The sequence below is a fragment of the Cavia porcellus genome, unplaced genomic scaffold, assembly GCF_034190915.1.
Source record: "Cavia porcellus strain 051 isolate PalLab524CR breed Dunkin Hartley unplaced genomic scaffold, mCavPor4.1 scaffold_1, whole genome shotgun sequence".
NCBI lineage: Eukaryota > Metazoa > Chordata > Mammalia > Rodentia > Caviidae > Cavia > Cavia porcellus.
This window is the reverse complement of record NW_026947484.1, coordinates 194107671-194132135: the sequence shown is the minus strand read 5'-3', so window position 1 is coordinate 194132135 and position 24465 is coordinate 194107671. Positions and strand designations below refer to the sequence as shown.

The 24465-nt window shown below is 42.4% G+C and overlaps 1 protein-coding gene across 2 annotated transcripts in view; it reads right to left on the bottom strand.

Moving 5' to 3' along the window:
• The window catches only part of Dcaf12 (DDB1 and CUL4 associated factor 12), a 38599-nt gene that overhangs the window by 2291 nt on the left and 11843 nt on the right, over nt 1-24465 (bottom strand). For both annotated transcript variants that reach the window (XM_063226415.1, XM_063226411.1), the window contains 6 exons: nt 17833-18039; nt 16278-16338; nt 9427-9620; nt 7925-7990; nt 4102-4264; nt 743-921 (listed from right to left, as the gene is read on the bottom strand). In XM_063226415.1, coding sequence (XP_063082485.1) covers nt 743-921; nt 4102-4264; nt 7925-7990; nt 9427-9620; nt 16278-16338; nt 17833-18039 — 870 coding nt within the window. The remainder of the gene's footprint in view (nt 1-742; nt 922-4101; nt 4265-7924; nt 7991-9426; nt 9621-16277; nt 16339-17832; nt 18040-24465) is intronic.

The window sequence follows — 24465 nt, the reverse complement described above, 5'->3', positions numbered from 1 at the left end:
AGATTGGTTCTCAAATCAACAGGGCCTCACCTTCCCAACTAATCATGAGAGAGGAACTAAATGTTAGACAGGAGCTGAACAGGTTGAAGAAATGCTACACAGCCGGGGACTTAGCTCAATGGCTCAACCGCTTGCCTGGTAAGCACAAGGTTGTGAGTTTGATCCCCAGTGTCACACACACACACACAGCTACACAAAGTACAAGTCTTTTTTTTTTTTTTTTTTTTTTAATCGGTACCAGGGATCGAAGTCACGACTACAGGCTGGGGATTTAGCTCAGTGGCATAAGCACCTGCCTTGCAAGCAGGCAGTCGTGAGTTCGATTCCTGGCACTAGTAAAAAGAAAAAAAAAAAAAATCAGAAACGAAGTCATGACTGCCTGCTTGCAAAGCAGGTGCTTATGCCGCTGAGCTAAATCCCCAGCCCCAAATGCAGGTCTTCTTCAAACAGCTGGAACCAAATGATATTATTCGTTGGCATCTAGGGCAGGAAATTCCTTGCACCCTTCTTATTATAGTACCACTTTTGCGGGGGGAAGAGGAGGGATCCAGTATATTTTTTTGGGGCCTCTTCCCACTGGCAATATGCAGAAGACACAAAAACAAAATTAGGTGAAAGTGTCTTTTGTGGCACCATGGAGTGCCTCTTACTAGTAAAATACTGAGGGTTGCACATCAAGGGGATGTTAGAGGACATCTTTCTGCTACTGCCCAGCAACTATCTCAATAGAGAGCTTACTCACCAGCCAACCTTTGCCAGTGGTTAGTTTCAGATTTTCCCCTGCTAGCCTGGGCTTGGACCCATAACAAGCTGAGAGTCTTTCTTCCAGAAACCTCTGAGCTCGGATGTCATAGAAGAGCAGGGAGCCCTGCCCTGTGCCCACAGTGATGATGTGCTCATAGAAGCTCACGGATCGGATTCCTAAAAAAGGAAAATGAAGGGCAATGAGGGGAGAGAGTACATGCTTGGACATCTGCTAAACTGAATTTCTCCAACACTGAGCTTGCATCACACACCAGCTATCAAACAGCGCTACTCCACTGGCTAAGCACAGCTCATATTCCGTAACGGAACCCTCTGATGAGCCTCCACCAACCTAGTTGCCTAACAAAGACAAGGATGCTTCTGGCCGAACAGCGTGTGTGTCCAGAACTTCCTTGTGTCCGGAGTCACTGTGGACCTATCTGCCCTAACTGTAGGCTCTTGTCCATTCCAAGCTACCAATCTATTCTGCAACTCAGGATGACCTGGGTATTTGCAAATAAGTACATCAATAAAGACTCCCCCGTATTCGACCTAAAAGCACTACCATGGCACTGTCAGTCTTTATCTGGTATTAAAGTATCCTTTATGATGATGGCAAAAAAGCCTAGCACTTAAGCACCTCACAAATATTTTCACTCAATGGGTGAACTTAAGACATGTTACAAAAAAAAAAAGAAAAAAAAAAAAAAGCTGGGCATGGTGGCGCACACCTATAATCTCAGGACTCGGGAGGCTGAGGCAGGTGGATTGTTGCAAGTTCGAGACCAGCCTGGGCTATAAAGTGAGCTCAAGGCCAGCTTGAACTGTAGTGAGACCCTGTCTCAAAAAGACAAAACAAGCAAATAAAAGTTACTAGGAAAATACACCTGTTGCACTAATTAAATGAATAGCTCTTGGCACATACAAGGAGCTTGAGAATATTTGTAGAACCAGTATTCCCTCAGTAGGTTTAAAGCTAACATTAACAATGACTAAAATCTCTTTTCTTTTTTTTGGTACTAGGAATCAAAATCAGGACCTTGTGCCCAAAATTTCTTAAAACTTTTCATTACATACATCATTCTAGCCATGCTTATTTATTCTTTTCTCTACTACTTTCACTATTACTCATCATTCTCTGTTCTAAAATGTATCCTAATATAATTTAAAATAAAAATAAAACTGAGGCAGGAGGAATGCTGCAAATTTGGAGTCAGCATGGGCTACAAAGTGAGCATGGCTACAAGGTCAGCCTGAACAACACAGTTAAACCCTCTAAAAAGACAAAAAAAGTGTAAAATAAAAGCTGGGTATGGTGGCCCAAGCTATAAATCCCAGCATTTGGGAGGTTGAGACAGGAGGATATGAGTTCGAGATCAGCCTGGATTACATAGTTCAAGGCCAGTCTGAACTACACAGTGAGACCCTATCTGAAAAAATAAATATGCAAGCATGGTGACACATGTTTGTAACCCCAATTACTTGGGAAGCTGAGGCAAGAGGATTCCAAGTTTGAGTCCAGAGTGAGTCTCAAAAGGAAAAATAAAGCCAAAGAACGGGGGGATTTAGTTCACTGCTGCTGTTAAATTCCCAGTACTATACCAAAAAAAAAAAAAAAAAAAAAAAAAAAAAGGAAAGGGGGCAAAAAAGTGAGATTAGAAGAAAATACTTCCTTAAACTGGATGAGCTAGAGTTTCATTCCTGGCTGTGCCTCATCAAACTGGTAACACTTGTAACTCTGTTACTCAGCAGGCTCAGGCAGGGAGATCTATACACTTACATCTTTGTAATTATTTTGAGGTAAGGTCCTGCTAAACTCTTCAGGCTGGCCTGGAGCTTGCACTCTCCTGTTTGCTTCCCAGGTTTTTCTACATTTTTCTTGTCTTTCTGAGATCCAGGCTGGTCTTCAGCTCACTTTCTAGCCCAGGTTGGTCTTGAACTTGTGATGATCCTCCTGCCTCAGCATTTTGGGGTTTGTGGGTTGAGACAGTGTCTTCCTAAACAGTTCAAATTGGCCTTCAATTCACTATGTAGCCTAGGCTGGACTCAAACTCATGGTGATCCTTCTGTCTTAGCTTCCCAGGTGTTGTGATTGATTACAGATGGTATAAGATCAGCTAAGATGCTGCCTAGGGTCACTTGATCTTGGGGGTAAGTGATCTCCTTAGTATTGAGGACTAATACTATCTTTTCCTACATGTTTCTCAAGGGATTCTCCGTAGGATGAAATGAGATGTCAGAAAAAAGTATTTTGTGGTTTTGTTGTTTTTGAGACAGGGTCTCACTATGTAGTTCAGGTTGGCCTAGGAACTCAACAGTAATCCTTCGGCCTCAGCCTTTCAAGTGTTGGCCCAAGCTATAAATCCTAGCATTTGGGAGGCTGAGATAGGAGGATATGAGGTCAGCCTGGACTACACAGATTAAGGGCAGTCTGAGCTACATAGTGAGACTCTATTGAATACCTGACTTAGAAAAAGGTTATTTTGAAACCTTCAGATGTACTATAGGGGTCAGGGATTTAGCTCAGTGGCATAAGCACCTGCCTGGCAAACACAAGGTCATGAGTCCAATCCCGCTTAACGGATGTTTATAGTTCAGTGGTCAGAAGAACTAAATTCAGTCGACTTTTTCTTCAGTTTTATTGAAGTACAATTGTCATATAACACACTGCACATATTTAAGTATACAATGTGAAGCTAGATATTGAGGTGCACACCTATTACCCTAGCACTCTGAGAGGCTGAGACAGTAGGAGCCCTAGCTGGAGTTAGCCTACACAATTTAGTGGGATTGTCTTGAAAAATAAAAAGGAGTGACAATATAGCTTAATGTGAAGGACCTGAGCTAAAATCACAGTACTGTAAAAGAAAAAACAAAAATTCGAGGGTTGTTTTCAGTGCTGGGACTTGAAGTAGGTCCTTCTGTGTGCTAGAAAAGTGCTCTACCCCGAGCCACACCTCTAGCCTCAATCTGAGGGTATAAGATGCATAATAATGAAAATATCACCCCAATAGGACTCATGTCCTCTTGTAAATTCCTTAAATCCATCATGCCATTCCTTCATGTAAACAGAATTTTAATTCAGGCAGGACCCTAGCAAAAAATTAGCACAGGACAGAAAGTACAACTCTCTGAAAAAAGACACAGAAACAATGTCTTGACTGGTGGTTTTCAGTGAAAGCTCTGGTGGTATCCGAAACATCATATACAGGTATTTAGGCTCCTCTCCAAGTTAACAAATATTTCCACGTTACATATCCATATTATACTTGTTTAGACACCAAAGGTCAAGAAACTGAATGTCAAGATCCATTTACAGTGCATCTGCCAGCCCACAAACGACACACCAGGACTTACCACTGCCTCGTTCCCTGGAGCACACAGACTTGACATTGTTTGACGGCTGCCGTGGATCCAGGAAGGAGACATGAGCTTGGGAGCCCACTGCGTACACTGACCATTCACTACCATAGGCCAGACACACGTTCTCCCGCCAATATGGCAGTTTGGTGGAAAGAAGCTGAAAGAGTGAGGAGAGTTGTAGCCATGGCATCACCAGAGTGCAAGAGTGCACGAAGCAGGTGTTTTTTGCTTGGACTCCCTCCTCTATGAATTTCCCTCACATGTAGCCACACAAGGTCAGAGCAAATGACAGACCTGATTAAAGAAATAACCTGCTAGGTGCGGAGGCACGTGCTTGTGATCCCCACACTCTAGGAGGCTGAGGCAGGAGGACTGAGGGCAAGCAAAGCTTGGGCAACTCAGTGAGTTAGCAATTCTGTCTCAGAATAAAAAGGATGTGACTTAGTTTAGAGGCCCTGGGTTCAATCCCCACTAGAGCTAAATAAATATATTAACTAATTTTTTTTTTCTTGTCTTTTTGAGACAGGGTCTCTATGCAGTTCAGGATGACCTTGAGCTTACTTTGTAGCCCAGGCTGGTCTCAAACTTGCAACGATCCTCCTGCCTCAGCCCCCCGAGTGCTGGGATTACAGGCGTGAGCCACCACGCCCAGCTTATTAACTAATTTTTTAAAAAGGAACTTCTGGTTAGGGAAAAAAGTAAATTTGGAATTAAATAATGAGGAAAGCCAGGAGGTACAGACCTATGGGTTGTTTCCAGGAATAACCACAGGACACTAAAGCCAAAGTTCCACCCTATTCTGTCTTCAGGAAGAGCCAATGCCCTTCTCACTGTTCTCCAGACAAAGATATGGGGCTGAGTGGTAGCTACTGTAGTCCACCCCCAGGTCGAATGGCAGCTCCGTATAATGAAAAGAACACTCGTAGGCCTGGGTTACCCAGGTAACCTCAGTCAGCCTTCATCCCGGATCCCTGTCACTCAGCAAACTGTTGGTGGATGCCTACTGCACAGGCAACACCACGCTGTATGACAGAAAAACAACCAGCGTTGCCCCAGGCCTGCTGCCTCTTGTGAGAATCTTTGGCCCTGTCTTTTCTATCGAAGGATATGAACAGGAGTGCTTCCAACTTCAAACTCTGCTCCACCCCATGCAGTCCCTCTCCAATACATTGAAGTTAGAACACACTGGAAACACAGCTACAGACCAAGACAGCTTACCCCTAGGCAAGGACTTTCTGTTCCCCCCAAGCTCTCTCCCTTTGCACTCCGCAACCCTTCAGATCCTCCCCAAGCACAGCTTAAACTAGTCCACTGCGATAGACTGTGAGTCTGTGAACTTGGCCAGTGAGTTTAAAGGATAGTTGCTTCCCACGAGAAAAGGCTTAAACAGCCTTCATTCCCCACCTGTTCGGTGCATCTGCTGCCATATCTGCATACACTTGCGCCTTCTGCAGAAGCAAGCTTTAAACTCTACCTTGTCTAGTTCTTTTGCTTGTTATCTGACAACATTCTTGTTTTTTTTTTTTTTTTTTTGGTCTTTTTCCTTTTTATCGGTACCAGGGATTGAACTCAGGACTGCCTGCTTGCAAGGCAGGCGCTTATGCCGCTGAGCTAAATCCCCAGCCCCTGTGACAGCATTCTTTTTGGCACAAATAATTTGAGTCTGGGGCTCATTTCTAAAATTTTTTTTTGAGATGAGGTCTTGCTGTAATTCAGGCTGGCTTTGAACTCTCTTATGTAGCCTCGGCTGGCCTCAAACTCACAGCAATCTTCCTGCTTCAGCCTCCCAAATAGTAGGGTTAGGGTTACAGGAGTGCACCATAGTGTCTGGCTCTACCTTTTTTCTCTTTTTCTTTTTCCTTCTTTTCTTTTTTTTTTCTGAGTTAAGGTCTCATACCACTAATCCAGGCTGGCCTTGAATTCACTATGCAACCCAGGCCAGTTTTCTGGCACTCTTGCCTCAGACTCCTGCTATTGACACAGGAATCAGGGCACAGCTTAGACCAGCTGGGCAGAAAGGTGTGATGGGACCCCAGAACCTACCCAGCACTGCTTCTGAGGACCCCATATATAGAACTTCTCGCCACGTTCCTGTAACGTGTGGAAAGGAGAAAAGGCCCGGGTGCTATGAAGTTCACGGCTTCCCTCATGGTGGCCTCCCTGTGCTCTCAGGATGTATTTTTTTCCTTTTTTTATTTGGCTCAAGTTCATTCTGCAGAGCCTGTTTCTCCTTTATCCTTCATTTTTATTCTTTCAAAGAAAATGTCACAACTTTTGTTTGTCTTGTTCAATTCACTGTTTCAGACAAGAACCTGGAAACCAAGATGGGAGCACCCCAAACTAGTTAACAATGTCATTACAGCGCTCCCTTGGAGAGGAGGCTTGACAAGTAGCAAGTGGGCCTCTGAGGGGAGATAAGGGTAAGTGACTCATATGCAGGCTTAACTCTAAAAAAAGCTACTTGTAACTTTTGTAAATTAAATCAATTATCTATCTCATGTGATTATTTCAGACATGGCTTATCTCCAGTCCCTAGTGGTTCCTAACACTTAAATTTTCCTGCTTAACAATATAACAAGCAGTCAATAATCTATGAACAAACATTTAAAAACATTTTGGGTTAGATGTTAAGGCAGCCTCTCAGAAAAACTTCTTCCCATCTTTTTTTTTTGGTGTGGTACAAGGGATTGAATTCAGGGCCTATATAGCCATCTCCACTCCCTCTATTTTTATGATTTTTGATACAGGGTTTTGCTATATAGTTAAGGCTGATCTTAAACTATGTAGCCCAGGCCAGACTTGAAGTTATGGTGATCCTCTTACCTCAGCCTCCTGAGTGCTGGAATTATAGGCGTGTGCCACCATATCCAGCTTGAAGCATTTTCTTTTGTGTGTTTTTTTGAGACAGAGTTTCACTATGCAGTTCAGGCTGGCCTTAAGCTCACTTTGTGGCTCAAGCTGGTTTTAAACTTGGAACTATCCTTCTGCCTCAGCCTCCTGAGTTCACTAACCATTTTATTTCATTTTTATGTTATTTATTTTATTATTATTATTTATTTTCAAGACAGGGTATCGCTATGCAGTTCAGGGTGGCCTTGAACTTACTTTGTAGCCCTGGCAATTCTCGACCTTGTTACAATACTCTTGCCTCAGCCTCCCAAGTGCTGGGATGACAGGCATATGCTACTGCACCTGGTTTATGTTATTTATTATATTTTTTGGTACTGGGAATCAAACTCTCGACCTCGCACTTGCCAGGCAGGTGCTTATACAGCTGAGTTAAATCCCTATGTTATTTATTTTAGTTTGGTTCTGTTATTTATTATTATTATTTTTTGTACTGGGAATCAAACTCAGGACCTTGCGCTTGCCCGGCAGACACTTGTGTCACTGAGTTGTAACCATGGCCCTCATAAACCTTTTACAAAATTTTATTTGGCCAGGGTCGGTGGGTGATGCAGGTCTGTAATCCCAGCAATTGTGACATTTTGCTGTCTTAGCCTCCAGGTGATGAGATTATAGGCATGTGCCACAGTACTTAGCTCTTCTATCTCTTTAAAAGGATTCTCCTTCAAGAGAGGCACGCCAGACTGCATTTCATGTACTATGCCAGCACACTCCTGGACTTCTGGGGCCTGGGTATTTTAGACCACAATGAAAGGCTCAGGAAGAATCATGATTTTGGAATGCTGAAGACCAAACCCAGGGCCTTCTACATGCTAGGCAAGAACTCCACCACTAAGCTGTATGCCAGCCCTTGGTATTCTAGCCCTAAGGTGAACTGTCAGGTTAAAGTACTAAACCATGTTCATCCTACCTTACACAATGTGTTTTCAGCCTTCCAGAGATGAAAGTAGCCATCCAGAGACACTGCTCCCAATTCCTACAAGAGCGATGAAAACAGGTTAGCAATTAAGGTGTAACAGAAAGCAAGGGAAGATCCCGAAGATCAGAGTCCTCTCCTTTATTCCTATATCATGGTGATTTCCACAGGACTGCCCGTAAGTATCAGCCTATGGATCACAGCATACCAAACTGCAAGAAGGAAACCCATGCTCTAGCAATAACTTAGGTACCCGTGTTCAAAAAGTCCTCACTATGCCATCATTCCCAATATCCTGTTGGATTGTTAAAGCAGAGACACTAGTAAGGACCAGGTATCTAAGTCTCAATGTGAGAGCTGTAAGTAAAGGGTCTAATCTAGAAGACAGAAATTTAACCTTCAGTCAGAAATATGGATGGGAGATGGGAGGTTAAGAAAACTACCCTTCAGCTGTGACACGGTTCAGATTTTTACAGAAGCTTTTCTCTTCTTTTAGCTCTGTATTTAAATTTTTTTTTTTTTTTTTTTTTTTTTTGGTCTTTGTGAGACAAGGTCTCATTATGCTGTTCAGGCTGGTCTTGAGCTCACTTTGTAGCTCAGGTTGGTCTTGAACTACCAATGATCCTCCTGCCTCAAGTTCATGAATGCTGGGATTACAGGAGTGTACCACCAGGCCTGGTTCTTAGATCTACATTCTTTTTTAAATTTTTTTATTTTTTGGTATCAGGGATCTAACAATCTCACACTTTCCAGGCAGGCACTTACGCCTCTGAGCTAAATCCCCAACCCCTTAAGAAACGATTTTTTGTTTGTTTTTCCTTAAGGTACTTTATTTTATTTATTGTTTTGGGAGGTACCAGCAATTGAACACAGGATCTTACAGACAGGCACTATGCCACTGAGCTATATCCCTGGCCCTAGATCTACATTTTTGTTTGTTTGTTTTTGTTTGTTTGTTTGTTTGTTTTGGTACCTGGGATCGAACTCATGACTGCCTGCTTGCAAGGCAGGCGCTTATGCCGCTGAGCTAAATCCCCAGCCCCCTAGATCTACATTCTTAACACTCAAAGCACTGGAGTCAGTAGATCTGACACAATGATTAGGTAAGACTATGTGACGGTGTGAAGGGAAGTAGTGAAAAAGAATAGGAGCTGAACTGTGAAGACAAAAGTGATTGCTTTTAGAGTATGAAAAATACTAAAATGGAGCCCCTGCAAAGGCACATGCAATTGAGGTATAGTTAAATCAAGGTGGCCCTAGGGAAACTCTTGAGATGCTGACCATGAAACAGCCCACCTAGAGAAATACTATAGAGCTTACTCAAAGGTGGGTCTCAGTCTCACTTCTTACTAGCATCACTCAGCCTCTAACGGGTGCTCTGCAGACACAGAACCCAGCTCTACATCAGGCACTGATGTGGGGAGGGGAAGGGGAATGCACCTCCCACGACACAAGCTAAGAGAGCAGACTTCACAGATCCCCTTGTGACTTCATACCTTGTTCTTATTGTTGAAGGCCAAAGCCCGGACCTTGCAGTTATCAGGGTTTGTGTCCTCCTTTGGGATGTCCTTTAAGGCCTTGTGAGCGATGTGAGCATATACAGGGACCTGTGATGCACTGTGCCTGGTATCACTCTTGGTCAACACATCATCAGTCACCTCCCAGAGTCCCATAGAACCATCGCGTGAGCCTGTAGGAGCAGAGAGATCATAGATGTCAAATATATTCAAACCTCCATGAAACACTTCCACAAGGACTGTAACTAGGTCTTGGCATCATCCTTATCTGTACTGTATCTTGGCCAGATGACAGAGAAGTAGGCATTTTTACATTTTTTGGGGTGGTGCTGGTGTACAAATGGAGGCTTTACAAATGCCAGGCAGGTGCTGTACCAGTGAGTTACAACCCCAGTTGGCTGGAGTAATTTTAATAGTTATTTAAAATGATTCATCTTTGGATCTAAAGGTCTTGGCAAAAAATAAATAAATAAATAAAATAAAATGATTCATCTAAGGTCTAGGAGTTACAATATAACCTTTCAGCAGTTTAAAATAATTAGTGGGATTTTTTTTTTTAAGAAAAAAACTTTACACAGTATGATAAAGCCCTGTTATTTTCCAGGATTAATATTTAAGTCACCTGGCATACATTCATGTCACTTGTAGTAGGCAAATAGGGTTTGGAATCCTCTGCTCTAGATCAGAATACTTTGTATGTGTGTTGCACTGAACTGAACTTAGGGCTTTTGTACTGAGCTGTATCTCCAGTCTTTATCTTGAGATAGGATCTGGCTAAATTAGAAAGTCCTCTCAGGTGCGACTGACTTGCAAACCTCCTGCCTCAGCTTCCTAAAGTTCTGGGATTACAGGCACGTACAAATAAATCCAACTGTACCTGAGACACATCCCTCCCCCACTGCATCTCATTCCCACTGCCCTCCCACATCTTCTCCCTTGTTTTGTCCTATTCCCTGTTTCATGGTGCTGGGGATCTAACCAGGCCCTCATGGATTTAGCCAAGTACTCTACCTCTGGGCTACATTCCTGGCCCTCACTAAATTACTACATTGCTCGCTCAAGAAAATCCATGGCTTTCTTAAAGTTTTCCCATGGACACAGAGATTACTATCACCTTATTCTGAAAGACTGCTTCAGTCAGGCATGGCGTCTCATTTCTATAACCCCACAGTCTGGAAAGTGGTAGCAGAAGGCTCAGACCTCAAATTCAGTCTGGGCAACTTAGGACCACACCTCCAAAAAAAAAAAAAAAAAAAAAAAAAAGGCTGGGGCTGTAACTGAAGTGTTATCAAAGTCCTAGCTTGAATCTCAGTACTGAAAACAGTTTTTTAACTTTTAGCACCAGGGAGAGATGCCAGAGTCTTCTTCATGCTGTGCAACTGCTCTACCACTGAACTGAATTCCCATGTAAGACAGGGCCCTAAGTTGGCCAGCTGGCCCCAGACTTGAAAATTTTCCTGCCTCAGTCTATCAAGTAGCTGGGATTACCACACTGGGCAAAAATTTTAAAATTCCTTTTCCAGCCAGGCATGGTGGTGCATAACTATAATCCCAGCACTTGGGAGGCTGAGGCAGGAAAATCACTGTGAGTTCAAGGCTAGGCTGGGCTACATGGTGAACTCAAGACCAGCCTAAACTACACAGTGGCACTCTATCTCAAAATAAAGAAAGAAAGAAACAGTATCTAAAGTGGCTCCAAGAGTTCTATTTAAAAAAAATTCCTGGGCTGGGGATTTAGCTCAGTGCTTAAGTACCTGCTTGGCAAGCATAAGGTTGTGAGTTCAATCTCAGGTACCAAAAAACAAAACAAAACAAAAAAATTCCTAGGGCCAGAGATATAGCTCAGGGGCATAAACAAGACCCTGGCATCTATTCCTAGTGCCTACCCGGCGAGTGCAAAGTTGTAAGTGTGATTTCTGGTACCAAAAACAAAACAAAACAAAACAAAACCCAAAAATCCCTTTTCCAAAGTAGATGTGGTGGTGTACTCCTATAATCCCATCATTTAAGAGGCTGAGGCAGGATGGTGAGTTCACAGCTAGCCAAAACACAGGGAGTTCAAAAATGGCTTGGACTACAGAATTGGTCTCAAAAACAAAACAATTATCTTTTCTAACAAAATGATTTGCCAGCTCTGCTTTAAGACCAAAAGTTGTCCTCTCCGTGCTGCAATCTTGGGAACGACTCATTCCAAGAACCGTCTAATACAGGAAATGTTATCCAACTTATTTGCATAGTGCTTGTGGCAGGGATTTAAAGCAGAGGATTCACTACTGATAAAAAATCCTGAAAAGGCTAGACAGAGGACAAATGTACACCTGGAGAATTACATGCTGGCTTATGAGGTACAGTCATGGAAGCTATCAGAGAAAAAGCTCAAAAGGTAGGTTTTTTTTGGTCTTTTTGAGACAGGGTTTCACCATGCAGTTCAGACTAGACTTAAACTCACTTTGTGGCCCAAGCTGTCCTCAAACTCACGGCAACCCTGCTATCCTCCTGCCTCAGCCTCCTGAGTGCTGGATTTACAAGTGTGTGCCACCCTGCCCAGTCAGAGTTCTTTTATTTCTGCAACAAGGTTAGCATTTTATACTATAAATACTAGAAAGTCACTCAACAGAGGTGGGGATACCACTCAGTAGTACAGTGTTTGAGACCATGGGTTCAATCCCTAGTACTGAAGAAAATCACTCAAATATTAAAGCTTCAGCATGAAATAATTAGGTAACTGTTTTTAGATGGTTATAACGCTTTTTATAGTATTAAGGAATCAAACCTAGGGCCTTGTGCATGCCATGAAAGTGTTCTACCACTGAGCTATCCATCCAGGCTAACAGAAGGTTTGTTTGTGTCCAATGGAATATCATTTTTCCTTTCAAAGAGTTATTATGAAAAAGATCAGGGTAGAAATGTAGCTCAGTGGTAGTGAACTTACCTAGCACATGCACTTAAAAAAAAAAAAAAAAAAAAAAAAAAAAAAAAGTAAGACAAGCTGGGGATTTAGCTCAGTGGCATAAGCACCTGCCTGGCAAGCATGAGGTCATGAGTTCGATCCATGGTTCCAAAAACAAAACAACAACAACAAAATTTAAGCATACTGATATAGAATTTTACAGTGATATTCACCTACTCTTCTACTATTAACATTTTATTATACTTTCCTTATCACGTATTTATCCATATATCCACCCTTCTATGTGATCTCAATTTGTTTTGGGGGGATGAAAGCTCTAGTGACGATTGAGCCTAGGACTGGGACCATCCAAGCAAATGAAATACCACTGCTGTACATAGCCAGTACTTATCTTATTATTTTTTTTGGGGGGGTCTTTTTTGTTTTTATCGATACGAGGGATCGAACTCACGACATGAGTCGTGCAAGGCAGGCGCTTATGCCGCTGAGCTAAATCCCCAGCCCGACTTATTTTTAATTTCTTTAAGATAAGGTCTTGTTAAATTGCCCAGGCTGGCTTTGAAGTTGCGACTCTTCTGCCTCAGCCTCCTTGGTAGCTTGGGTACACACTGTCAGCTGTAGTGGTACATTCTTGTATGACCAGCTGTTTAGGAAGCTGAGGAAAAAACAAAAATCACAAATTCCAAGATGGCAGGAGCAACACAGCAACAACTTGTCTCAAAAAATAGTTGAGTTGGGGCTGGGGATTTAGCTCAGCGGCATAAGCGCCTGCCTTGCAAGCAGGCAGTCATGAGTTCAATCCCTGGTACTGATAAAAAGGAAAAAGACAAAAAAAAAAGCTGAGCATGATGGTGCACATCTGTAATTCAATACTGGGGAGGCTAAGGCAGCAGGATCCCATTGAGTTCAAGGCCAGTCTGGGCTACATATCAAGTCCTTGTCTAAGTGAACAAACAAACAAACAAACAAACTGGGCAGTTGGAGAAAACCTGTCACAGCACTCAGGACCCTGAAGCAGGAGGATCACCAAGAGTTCAAGCCCAGAATGGTCTCAAACTTGTGCTGATCCTGCCTTAGCCTCTCAAATGCTGGGATTATAGGACTGTGCCAACACACCCAGCTGGAGAAAATTATTCTTTTGTTAATTTTTTTTGGTAGGTACTGGGGATCAAACTCATAAATTTGCACTTGCCAGACTGGCATTCATACCACTGAGCTAAATCCCCGGCCGTGGAGAAAATTATTATTATTATTATTATTTTGTCTTTTTTGTTTTTATCAGTACCAGGGATCGAACTCATGACTGCCTGCTTGCAAGGTAGGTGCTTATGCCGCTGAGCTAAATCCCCAGCCCCTTCTAGGTATCTTTCTGAAAGAATTGGAAGCATCGGACCACAGTGATACATGATAGCAGTACAATTTGTATCAGCTAAATCTTGAAAACAGTCCATATGCACATCAATATATGCATAGATAAAGAAAATTTGGTATTTATATACAATGGAGTACTACTCTTCCATAAAGAAGGGTAAACAAGTCATTTTTAGGCAACTGGATGTACCTCAAGACCAAAATGTCAAGTGTAATAAATCAGATACACTTTTGAAATGTCAAAAAAAAAAAAAAAATCCCCAGCCCCGAGAAAATTATTTAAAGTACTAATTTGACAGCCACATCAACTCTGGATAGGTGTAGGTAAGAGCAGAAACAGAAAGCAAAAAAGGATAAGATACAATTCAAGAGTAGATGATAAACACTTGAGAAGGTAGAAAGGAAGCTGATGAATATTTTAAAAAATAGTCATCAGTATGGTTTGGCAATCTAAGGATACTGAAGAGCCTAAAATAAGTGGGAATTTTTTGTTTGTTTTCTTTTTTGGCTGTGCTAGGAACTGAATCTAAGGCCTCACACATACTAAGCAAGTGCTCTACCACTGAGCTACACCTTCTGCCTCTAAGATGTCTTAGTTCTCTGGCTGTGGAGTTAGCTGAAGATGGGAGCATGAGCCAACACATCTCAATGGTCAGGCGGACCAAGACTTGGGAGGGAGATAACAATTCTGAACACATCAACACTGACGTACAATGTTCATGGGATAATACTCATATTCAGCCTGAATATCAAGAGTGCCAAAATAAGCAGGGCATGGCAGCACTATCTGTAATCCTAGCAGCATGATCACAAATCCAAGTCCACTCTGGGTAACTCTGTACCAGTGATGGTGAACCTTTTGAGAGCTTTCAATGGTGACAACTGGCCTCTGTGGCGCACGTGCCACAGGTCCACCATCATTTTCCTCTATCAAAATAAAAATATTTTTAAAAAAGAGCTGAGGATGTAGCTCAGTGCAAAGGTCCTGGGTTTGCTTTCCAATACTTTTCTCCCCTTAAATAAGCAGCTAACATGGGGCTGGGAATTTAGCTCAGTGGCATAAGCACCAGCCTTGCAAGCGCGTGGTCGTTAGTTCGATCCCCCAGTACCAATTAAAAAAAAAAAAAAAAAAGCAGCTAATATTAGCTGGGTATGGTAGCTCAGGCCTATAATAGTACTAGGACTCAGAACGCTAAGGCAAGAGGACTGTGAGTCTGAGGCTAGCCTGGAATACACAGCACAGTGGCAGCAGATCTACGGCATGTGTGCTATAAACAGCTGTTTATAATCACTAGAAGGTTTGCCATCACTGTCATCATGAGATCCTGTCTCAAAGAACCACAGTGAACTTGGTGTTGTGCCACATGCCTGTTATTCCTGTGCTTTAGGAGGCTGAGGCAAAAGGATTGCAAGCTTGAGGCATAGCTAATGTTTCAAACTCCTGTATACTGCTCTGGAAATGCAGATGTGGACACGATCAGCCCAAGAACACCAAATACTCCTTGAGTGTCTGAAAGAAGAGATGAGAGATTCTCAAAACAAACATAAGTCCTGATTCCCATGAGCCAAATTTATTTAAATTATTCTCATATGAGGGTCTCACATAAGTGTGACACAATTCAGCTTCTATCTTAAAAGGAACTTTCATTCCACCGAGAGATCAAATGACAGGAAATTTACTTGGATGGTAACTCATGCCTGTAATGTCAGCCCCATGGGAGGCTGAGGCAGGAGTACTGAGTTGAAGGCCAGTCTGGAATACACAGTGAGTTCAAGGGCAGCCTGAACTACATAGTAAAACACTCTTTCAAAAAACAAACAAAAGCGCTCATTTATGACATGAGGCTTACAGTGCAAATCTGCTAGTATTATTCTTAGGATTTATGAAATAATATATGTTCTCAGTTTGGTAACCACTGATTTCTCTTTCTTGGGAATCTGAAATGAGGGGATTGTTTTTATCTATGGATATCAAGCAAAACTGACTGGCATTCTGAGTCAACTTTCTAGGCTGCTGATAGTAGTCAGAAAGCACCTGTGATTCTATAGGTTGATTTTCCTACATGTTTTTCCCCCCTCCCCACCCCACCACTGTTCTAATCACTAGAAAGGAAATCTCCAAGTCCTATACAGCTTTATCAGTAAGACACTCAATGCTACGAAGTTATACAGATAATTACTGCTTCTCATACTCTGGAGATCAAATCAACATTTCCAGAACACACTTACCACCATAGTCTCAGTGAAGCCCCACAAAAAATGTGTCTAGCCACAACGGACTATTATACATACTTTCTGAAACAAGACAGAGTATGAATAATAGATGAATATGCCAGCATCTCCACTTTACAAATAAGAAAGTTAACAGTACAGGGGAAATGATTTATCCACCTACACAGTGAGAGAGGAAGAGCAAACACTGGAAACAAGAGCTCTGGATTCTTGGTGTTTGTTTATCAGGCATTTTCCTAAAATACTACTACTGCTTCTCAAATGCCAGCTCTATGTCCCTACCACACGGAAAGCTCCCTAAAAAAGGTAACTTTACCAGACACTGCCATAGTATCGCTGATCCATGCAATGGAAAAGATCCAGTCCTTGTGTCCATCCTTGGAGGGAAGAATGACAGGTACAGGGAGGGAAACAAAAAAATAAATCATTGAAATAGGACTGTAATGAACTCTCTTGAAAAACATCTAGGTCTCACTAAAAATATCTTTGAAAAAATTGCAACTGTGGTCACTGGTGATCTCAACCCATAGGGCTTGATTTCAGCTCAGAATCTTAACCTTTTTTTGTGTAGTAATGGATATTGAAACCCAGGACTTTCATACTGAGCTCCATTCTTGGGCCTTTTAAAATTTCTCTTTGAGACAGGATCTCAGTAAGTTGCTAAACTGTGCAGGTTGGGCTTGAACTCATGATCTTCCCTCAGCCTCTCAGCGTGCTGGGGTTACAGGTGTAATTTCAACCTGTGCTTTGTTTTGTTCTGAAAGAGTTTTCTTAAATTGCCTAGGCTGGACTTGAGTTTTAGGTCCTCCTTGCCTTTATTCCCTGAGAAACTACAATTACAGGCATATGTCACAGTACCTGGCCTTTCTTTTTTTTTTTTTTTTTTGTCTTTTTCCTTTTTATCGGTACCAGGGATCGAACTCACGACTGCCTGCTTGCAAGGCAGGCGCTTATGCCGCTGAGCTAAATCCCCAGCCCCCTACCTGGCCTTTCTTGAGGGTCAAGGCTGGAAAGACACAGATACTACTGCAGGTAACAAACATGTCTCATGCATACAGAGGTCTTGCTTTCTACTTGGGATATCGAAGGCTCCTGTTTTTGTCTGGAACACTTATAAGGCTTGTATCTTATTTCCTTAAGTGCCCCTGCTCAAGTACCATTCCTTTCATCAGGCCTTCTCTGACTAACCTCTGATCTAACACCATCTCCCTGGTTCTGTTCCTGTACCCTTCAGTTACTCTTCTCTGCAGCACACATCACGTTCCGACATATTACTGGAAAACAGCTATTGGCTCTTATGGTTTATACGTCACACTTCATCAAAATTAAGGTTTCATGAGAGTAACGGCCTGATCTGACTCATTTGCTCTGTGCTCACTAGGATCCAAAACAACGCCTGACTAAAGAAGACTCCATGGGTGCTGAATGGTTGATTTAATAAACCTGCTCTTTGACCACACGGGGAGATCTGTAGACACTGGATCCCAATAGCAGCCCACTGTCCCTGGCTCCTGAGGGGTGTGCCTTTATGAAGCACACGCTCTTCTGTCGACACACTTGTTATACCCTGTGGAGCCCAGTTCCTCTTCTTTTTTTTTTTATTATTTTTTTAAAGCCAGTCAAATTTAGCAGTGGGGGGGGGTGGTATACCAACTTTAGTGACACTAATGTTAATAAGTTCTGATAACCCACTGCCATCGGACCAGCCCCAGTTCCTCTTCTGTTATCATCACCTTATACCTCACCTAATGGTCCTAGAATTAACAGATATGCAAAGGAAACCACTCCACCCAAGTAGATATGTTACTTACTAGTCCCTGTTTAAAAGAAGGTTACCTCTAACTACAACTATTGAGAAAACTTAAACTTACATCTCCCACACACACAGGATCTAGTGTAGGCAGTCGATAGATGGCGAGACTGTTGGGGTTGTCTCCTCCTGTGGCCAGCAGTGTTCTAGAGGGATTCAGCTCAATTGCATGGATGCCACAACCCTGCTGGGTCACACCTCCAGGCTCTCGGTCCTTCAAAATGGGGATCTTGGTGATCTGGCTTGTCTCGACATCTACTACAAAGAGCTGTAAGAGAAAAGGATGTAGAAGTTGAACATAATTTCTATTTAATGCAGAAGATGATGGGTATAAATACCCATTTGTTTGATGATCAATCAAATACGCTTTTCCCCTTATTTTTATTTCCTGCAGTGCTAGAGATAAACTCAGGGTCTCATGCATGCCACGCAAGTGCTCTCCTACAGAGCTATACTTTTAGTCCTCCATCAAACATTTAATTAAAGGGACGGGGATTTATTTATTTATTATTATTATTATTTTTTTTGTGGTACTGGGGATTGAACTCACGACCTCATGCTTGCCAGGTAGGCACTTATGCCGTTGAGCTAAATCCCCAGCCCAAGGGGCTCAGTGACATAAACGCCTGCCTGGCAAGTGTCAGGTCGTGAGTTCAATCCCCAAGACTACAAAAAACCAGAAACAGCAACAAACATGTTGCCTGGAAATTAGTAAAGGCATGGTCAGGACTATCAGTCAAATGAAACATGAAAATAAGTAAACACAGTATTAGACATATTACTACCATCCTACATGCACATAGACTAAAAATGACTAAATTCTGCCTGAGAGGCACATAAAACTACAAACAGGTCTTGCAATAGCTATGGATACACAGAGCCAGACCAACACAAAATTTTCCATCAGCATGGGCATATTTTATATTTATTCCTCAACATGCACAAAAACTTGCACACAAAACACAATTCCCAGAAGGCCTCTCAGCCAGGATTAAATATGTCTTTTACTATTATTAGGTTTCTGAAAAGATTTCAGAAGTATATATGTCACTGTTCTGGTCTGTTCTATGTTTTCCTGCCTTTGCTCAGGCTTTCTTCTCTCTATAAAGTTCTCTTCTATCCTTTACCAACCTAATGCCTTTTCCCTTCCAGGATTCAACCCACAGATTATTTTTCGAAAAAGATCAGTTTTAGAGACTACTCTTCCCATTAGAGTTCACTGTTCAACTCTTCATGGTATCATGATATTCAGTGGCTCAGATCTTATTCATTCAGCAGTCTGGTTCCAGATGCTAAGCCTGTAACTATGGGAGGCGGACTGTAGCTCAGTGGTAGAGCACGTGCCTAGTATGTATGAGACCCTGGGTTTGATGCCCATCACCACACAAACAAAGAATTTAACTGTTAACCAGGGAAAAATAATTGCTGCCTTCACAGTCCCTTCACAGTCTGTAAAAGTCAGGTGTGGTGGTGCACACCTGTAGTCAGTCCAGTACTCTGGGAGGCTGAGCTAGAATGATGACAAGTTCAAGCCTAGAGTGGGCAACTTAAAGTGACTCATCCAAACCTGTTTCAAAATAAAAATTAAAAAGGGCTAGAGATGCAGCTCAGTGTGAAGGCCCTGGCTTCAATCCTCAGTGCTATAAAGTAAGTTTTTTTTTTAAATGTATACCTTAAGATGTATAAAACCCTCCCCGCTCCCTCTACAGAGATGGGATCTCAGTGTTGGCTAGGCTGACCTCAAACCTGCCGGGCTCAAGCAGCTCTACCCTTTTAAACACTTACTCTAATCAAAACATGTTCTGAAGCTACACTAATGGCCAACTCACGAGTCTGTGTGTTGTATGAGAAGACGCATCCATAATATATTAGCATCTAGACCAGTGAGTCCTAGACTGATGATTAAAATAACCTGGGGATGTGGGTGTAGCTCTGTGATAAAGTGCTTGCCTAGCATGCACAACGCTCTGGGTTTAAGAACATGATGAAAGAAAATACAAAAACCAAACCAAAAAAAAGGAAAGTAGGGAATTTTCTTTAAAACAAAGAGACAAAAACACCTATGAAGCCAAACAAATTCCCAGGCCTGTCATAAAACCTTCCCATTAAAAATTTCTGAGTTTAAGCCAGGCATGTTAGCACATGACTGCAATTCCAGTACCTGGGAGGCTGAGGCAGGATGATCACTGTAAGTTTAAGGTCAGCCTGGGCTACACAGTAAACAAATTGTGTGTGTGTGTGTGTGTGTGTGTGTGTATACACACTTTTCAAGAATTTCCAGACAGATCTGATGATGTTCTAAGTTTAACAACCACCAATTGAGACTCTTCCTGCTGTTTTCTTCTTTCGTATTTTTGAGACAGGTTTTTGCTATACAATTCAGGCTGGCCTTAAACTTACTTTGTAGCCCACATAAGCCTTGAACTCACAATGATTCTCTTCCTCAGCTTCCCAAGTGCTGGGATTACAGGCATGTACCACCAGGCCTGGTGAGACCCTTTTTGCTTAACAAAACAAAACACATGATTTTTTTTTTTTGTACAAGGGATCAAACTCACAACCTCACGCTCACTAGGCAAGCGCTTTAGCTGCTAGGCTAAATCCCCAGCCCCTCAAAACACAGGAATCTGATTGCAATGACACGTGCCAGTAGTTCCAGCTGAGGTGAGAAGGTACCTTGAGTCCGGTGTTGGGGCTCGTCTAGGGAAACCTTACTTAAAAAAAAAAAAAAGAGAGAGAGAGAGAAATTAAGAAATACAAAATCTCAAGCCTGCCCCAAATCTACTCAATTTGAATCTAGCTTCAGCACACTTAAGTTTCCTAGGCACACTGATACTTGAGCACTGATCTAGAAAGACTCTTGACTCAGAGTAAACAGAGACCTACAACATGGAAAGATAGGGAGTTTCTTCTATGGAATCTGAAGGCTGTTTAAAGTCCTGAGAGTTCTGCCCGAAGTGGTGGTACTCAACTGTGATCCCAGCATCCAGGCTGAGGCAGGAGGCTTGCTGCAAATTTGAGGCCAGCCTGAGCCTATGTAGCAAGATCTGGTCTCAAAAAAAAAAAAAAAAAAAAAAAGGATATAAAATTTTACAGGCTAGCTGAGTGTGATAGTGCACAAGTAATCCCAGCAGTTGGAGGCTGAGGCAGGAAGATCATTACAAATTCAAGACCAGCCTGGGCTACAAAGTGAGCTCAAGGCCAGCCTGAACTACACAGTGAGACTTTGTCTCAAAAAGCCAAATAAATAATTTGTGAGCTAGTGGTGTAGTACAGTGGAAGAATCCTTGCCTAGGATAGAAAAATTCAGCACACAAAAATAAAAATGACTTATACAGTTGCTATACAGATTTAACAAAATAAAGGTCTGGCATGCAAGAATTGCTTTACCTTATGATTGCTAACAGTAGTATATTATTATGCTAAGGTTTAAGTTTTGTGATAAACTGGATGAAAAACTTTTAGCGCTACTGGGAATTATACCCAGTCCTCTGCAATAAACTACATCCCAAGCCCTATAATTTTTTGAGACAGGGTCTTGCTAGTTGCTCAGGCTGGACTTGAACTTGCAATCCTGCTGAGGCAGCCTTCCATAGTACTGGAATTATAGATGTGCACCACCATTCCAGAATGAAAAACATTTCACGCAAGGACATGGAAAACCTAAGAAAGGAGGGCCTGCAGAGGGTTCAGGAAACCAGAGTTCATCCGTACTCTCACTCCTGCAGAGGGAAGACCAAGCCCCATTTAAAGGACAGAGCTTTCCCATTTCTTCAAGGGAAGGCACTGGGATGGGGACTGACTGCCACACAGTCATTCTTCTGTGCTCTGGACAGCAAACCAATGACTTTATATAGCTCCTATCGCACAACCCAATGTGGGGTCGCTTCTTATTAACCTACTGGGAACAATGGCACACTGGAAAGCTAAGCCTGAGGCCTCCCGTAACTTGTATCAGGATATAAGCAACAGCTGTTGCTCAGAGAGATGTTAAGACTTGTAAGTCCACCTCTGCATTCATATTCAAGTACACATGTAGACACACATAAATGGCATACTTAAAAGATCCAAGGTGGCTTAAAAGGAGAACCTCACGAAGTTTGTAAAACTCAGGGTTGCTGGGTACTCCTGCCATCCTGCACTCAGGAGACTGAGGCAGACGGAATGCCAAGTTCAAGGCCAGCCTGGACCACACAGCAAAACCCTGTCTCAAAAACAACTCTGGGTAGTTTAGAATAGAGACTAATGGAGAAGGAAAGCAAACCCACGAAGGTCACCTAGACACCAAGATAAACTATATTACAGTCAGACAGTAAAAATGCAGGTAGGGAGTCTAAGTCTGCTGAAAGCAGGCACAGGAAATACAATGAAATCAAACCAGAGGAATCCATTCTCTATCCCAAACAAGAAAGTGAGAAGGAACAGAGGTCAGAGCCAAACCAAGAAACACCACAGAAACGTTCAAATAATACATAGCAAAAATGAAAAAGCATGACAGGTGCAGTGTACGTGCCTGTAATTCCACCGTGGACTAAGGAAGGATTGTAAATTTAAGTCCAACCTGGGCAATTATTGGCTTAATGAGCACCTGTATCAAAATACCAACTAAGAAAAGGGATGGGGATATAGCTCAGGGCAAAGGTCCTGGGTTCAATCCCCAGGAAGGAATATAGATAAATAGATGGTGCAGAGATAAAGATAGAGATACTGAATATCTGTAAAAGAAATAATGCTAACCTCATACAACTCTTTTATTTCTTTGATGATTCAAGTAATTTGGGCCTTCGTAAAGTGGGGCAACAGGGACCCAAAGAAAGCAGGACTCAACCAAAGGAACCAGACTATATTATTTTCCCCAGGTAGATGGCTGTGAAGTTACCTTCTGGCCAAGCTCTGCTCTTAGCAATCCATGTTTATCTATCATCAAGGCTACAGGACCCCAGGGAGATCTTAAATTTACAAGGCATCAGGTTATTAAGCAAGTAATTCCAGTTCGCCATAAGAAAGCTGATTAATGGGATGATTAATTAGCAAAGCCTAGACATAACCCAAAAGGGAAAAAAATACCCAGGAGAAACTTGCTTAGCTAGCTCTCGCCATGCAACTTCCAATGACATTTAGTTTCTCCTTCCCTATTCTCTGCCCTGTATCAGATAAACCGGCCCAAGCCTCATAAAGTAAATCATGACATAAACCAGGTTTGATGGAATACACCTGTAATCTCAGCACCTGGGAGGCTGAGACCAGAGTACTTCCATGAGTTGGAGGCAGCCTGGACTAACAGTAGATCCTAGGCCAGTCTGAACTACCTAGCAAGACCCTGCCTGGAAACCAAACAGAACTAAACAAACGGGTCCAGTTCAAGTCTTTTAACATTGCTTGAATTTTCTAACTCTTGTAGGAGAGACCACCCTGTTTCCTATTCACCAAATGATGTTCTCCCTAGGAAATACAGTGAGTACCCTACCTGTGGACGGTTTCTGCATCCTAGCACTCATAGTGGAACTACTGGTGAGGCGTTTATGTTGTGTGTAGCTTTACATGTGTCCATGTATCACATCCCAGGTAAACTATGTAAATTTATGATGCAGCACTGTGAGTTTTTGGTTTTGCTGCTGTGTGATACTGGGGGTTGGACCCATGAGCATGTTACCACTGAGTTATGCCCCGAGCCTAAACTTGAACTTGTGAGTCTCCTTTTTTTTTTTTTTTGTCTTTTTCTTTTTTATCGGTACCGGGGATCGAACTCATGACTGCCTGCTTGCAAGGCAGGCGTTCATGCCGCTGAGCTAAATCCCCAGCCCCAAACTTGTGATTCTCTTGCCTCAGCCTCCTAAGTATCTGGCATTTTAGGGATGCACCACTGTGCCTGGCGGTGTCATGCTTTTTGCACATTTGTTTGTTTTGTGGGGTTTTTTTGGTCTTCTTGAGACAGGGATTCTTTTTCTTTTCTTTTCTTTTTTTTTTTTTTGGTCGTGAGTTTGGGGACCAAACTCACAACCTCACGTTTGCCAAGCAGGTACTTACACAGCTGAGCTAAACCCCCGACCCGAGTCAGGGTTTCACTATACAGTTCAGGCTGGCCTTGAACTCACTTTGTACCCTAAGCTGGCTTTAAACACAGCAATCCTCCTGCCTCAGCCTCCCAGATGCTGAGATTACAGGAGTGTGCCACCACACCCTGCACACCTCATCTTTCTGGAGTTTTAATCAGGAAATGAAAAATTCCATATCTTAACAGACTTGATTGTATGTGTGTGTGTATAAGAGACAGCAATATTGAGGACTAAACTTAATGAGTGCTAAGCATGTGCTCTGCCACAAAGCTACACTTTAAGGCCCTTCAATGACATTATTTTTATTAAGAAAATCATGAGGTGGGTGTGGTGACACAAGCCTACAACCCAGCTCCTCAGGAGAGAATGAGGCAAGAGGACCTTGAGTTCAAGGCTAACCTAAAAAACAGCAGGAACCTGCCTACAACAAAAACAAAACAAAAAGGTGCATTAAAAAAAATGATGAATAGGTCATGTCTCTCTAATACCAGCACCAGCTCTTGCTCACCAAGCTCAGCCAAAAAAAGGGGGCAAGTAAGGAGGTCTTCACACTATAGGTTTTACAAAGCAGACACCCACAAATCCACTGAAACTGCTTACAAAAGCTACTAATAAGAGTGCGCCCTCTACTGGAGAGG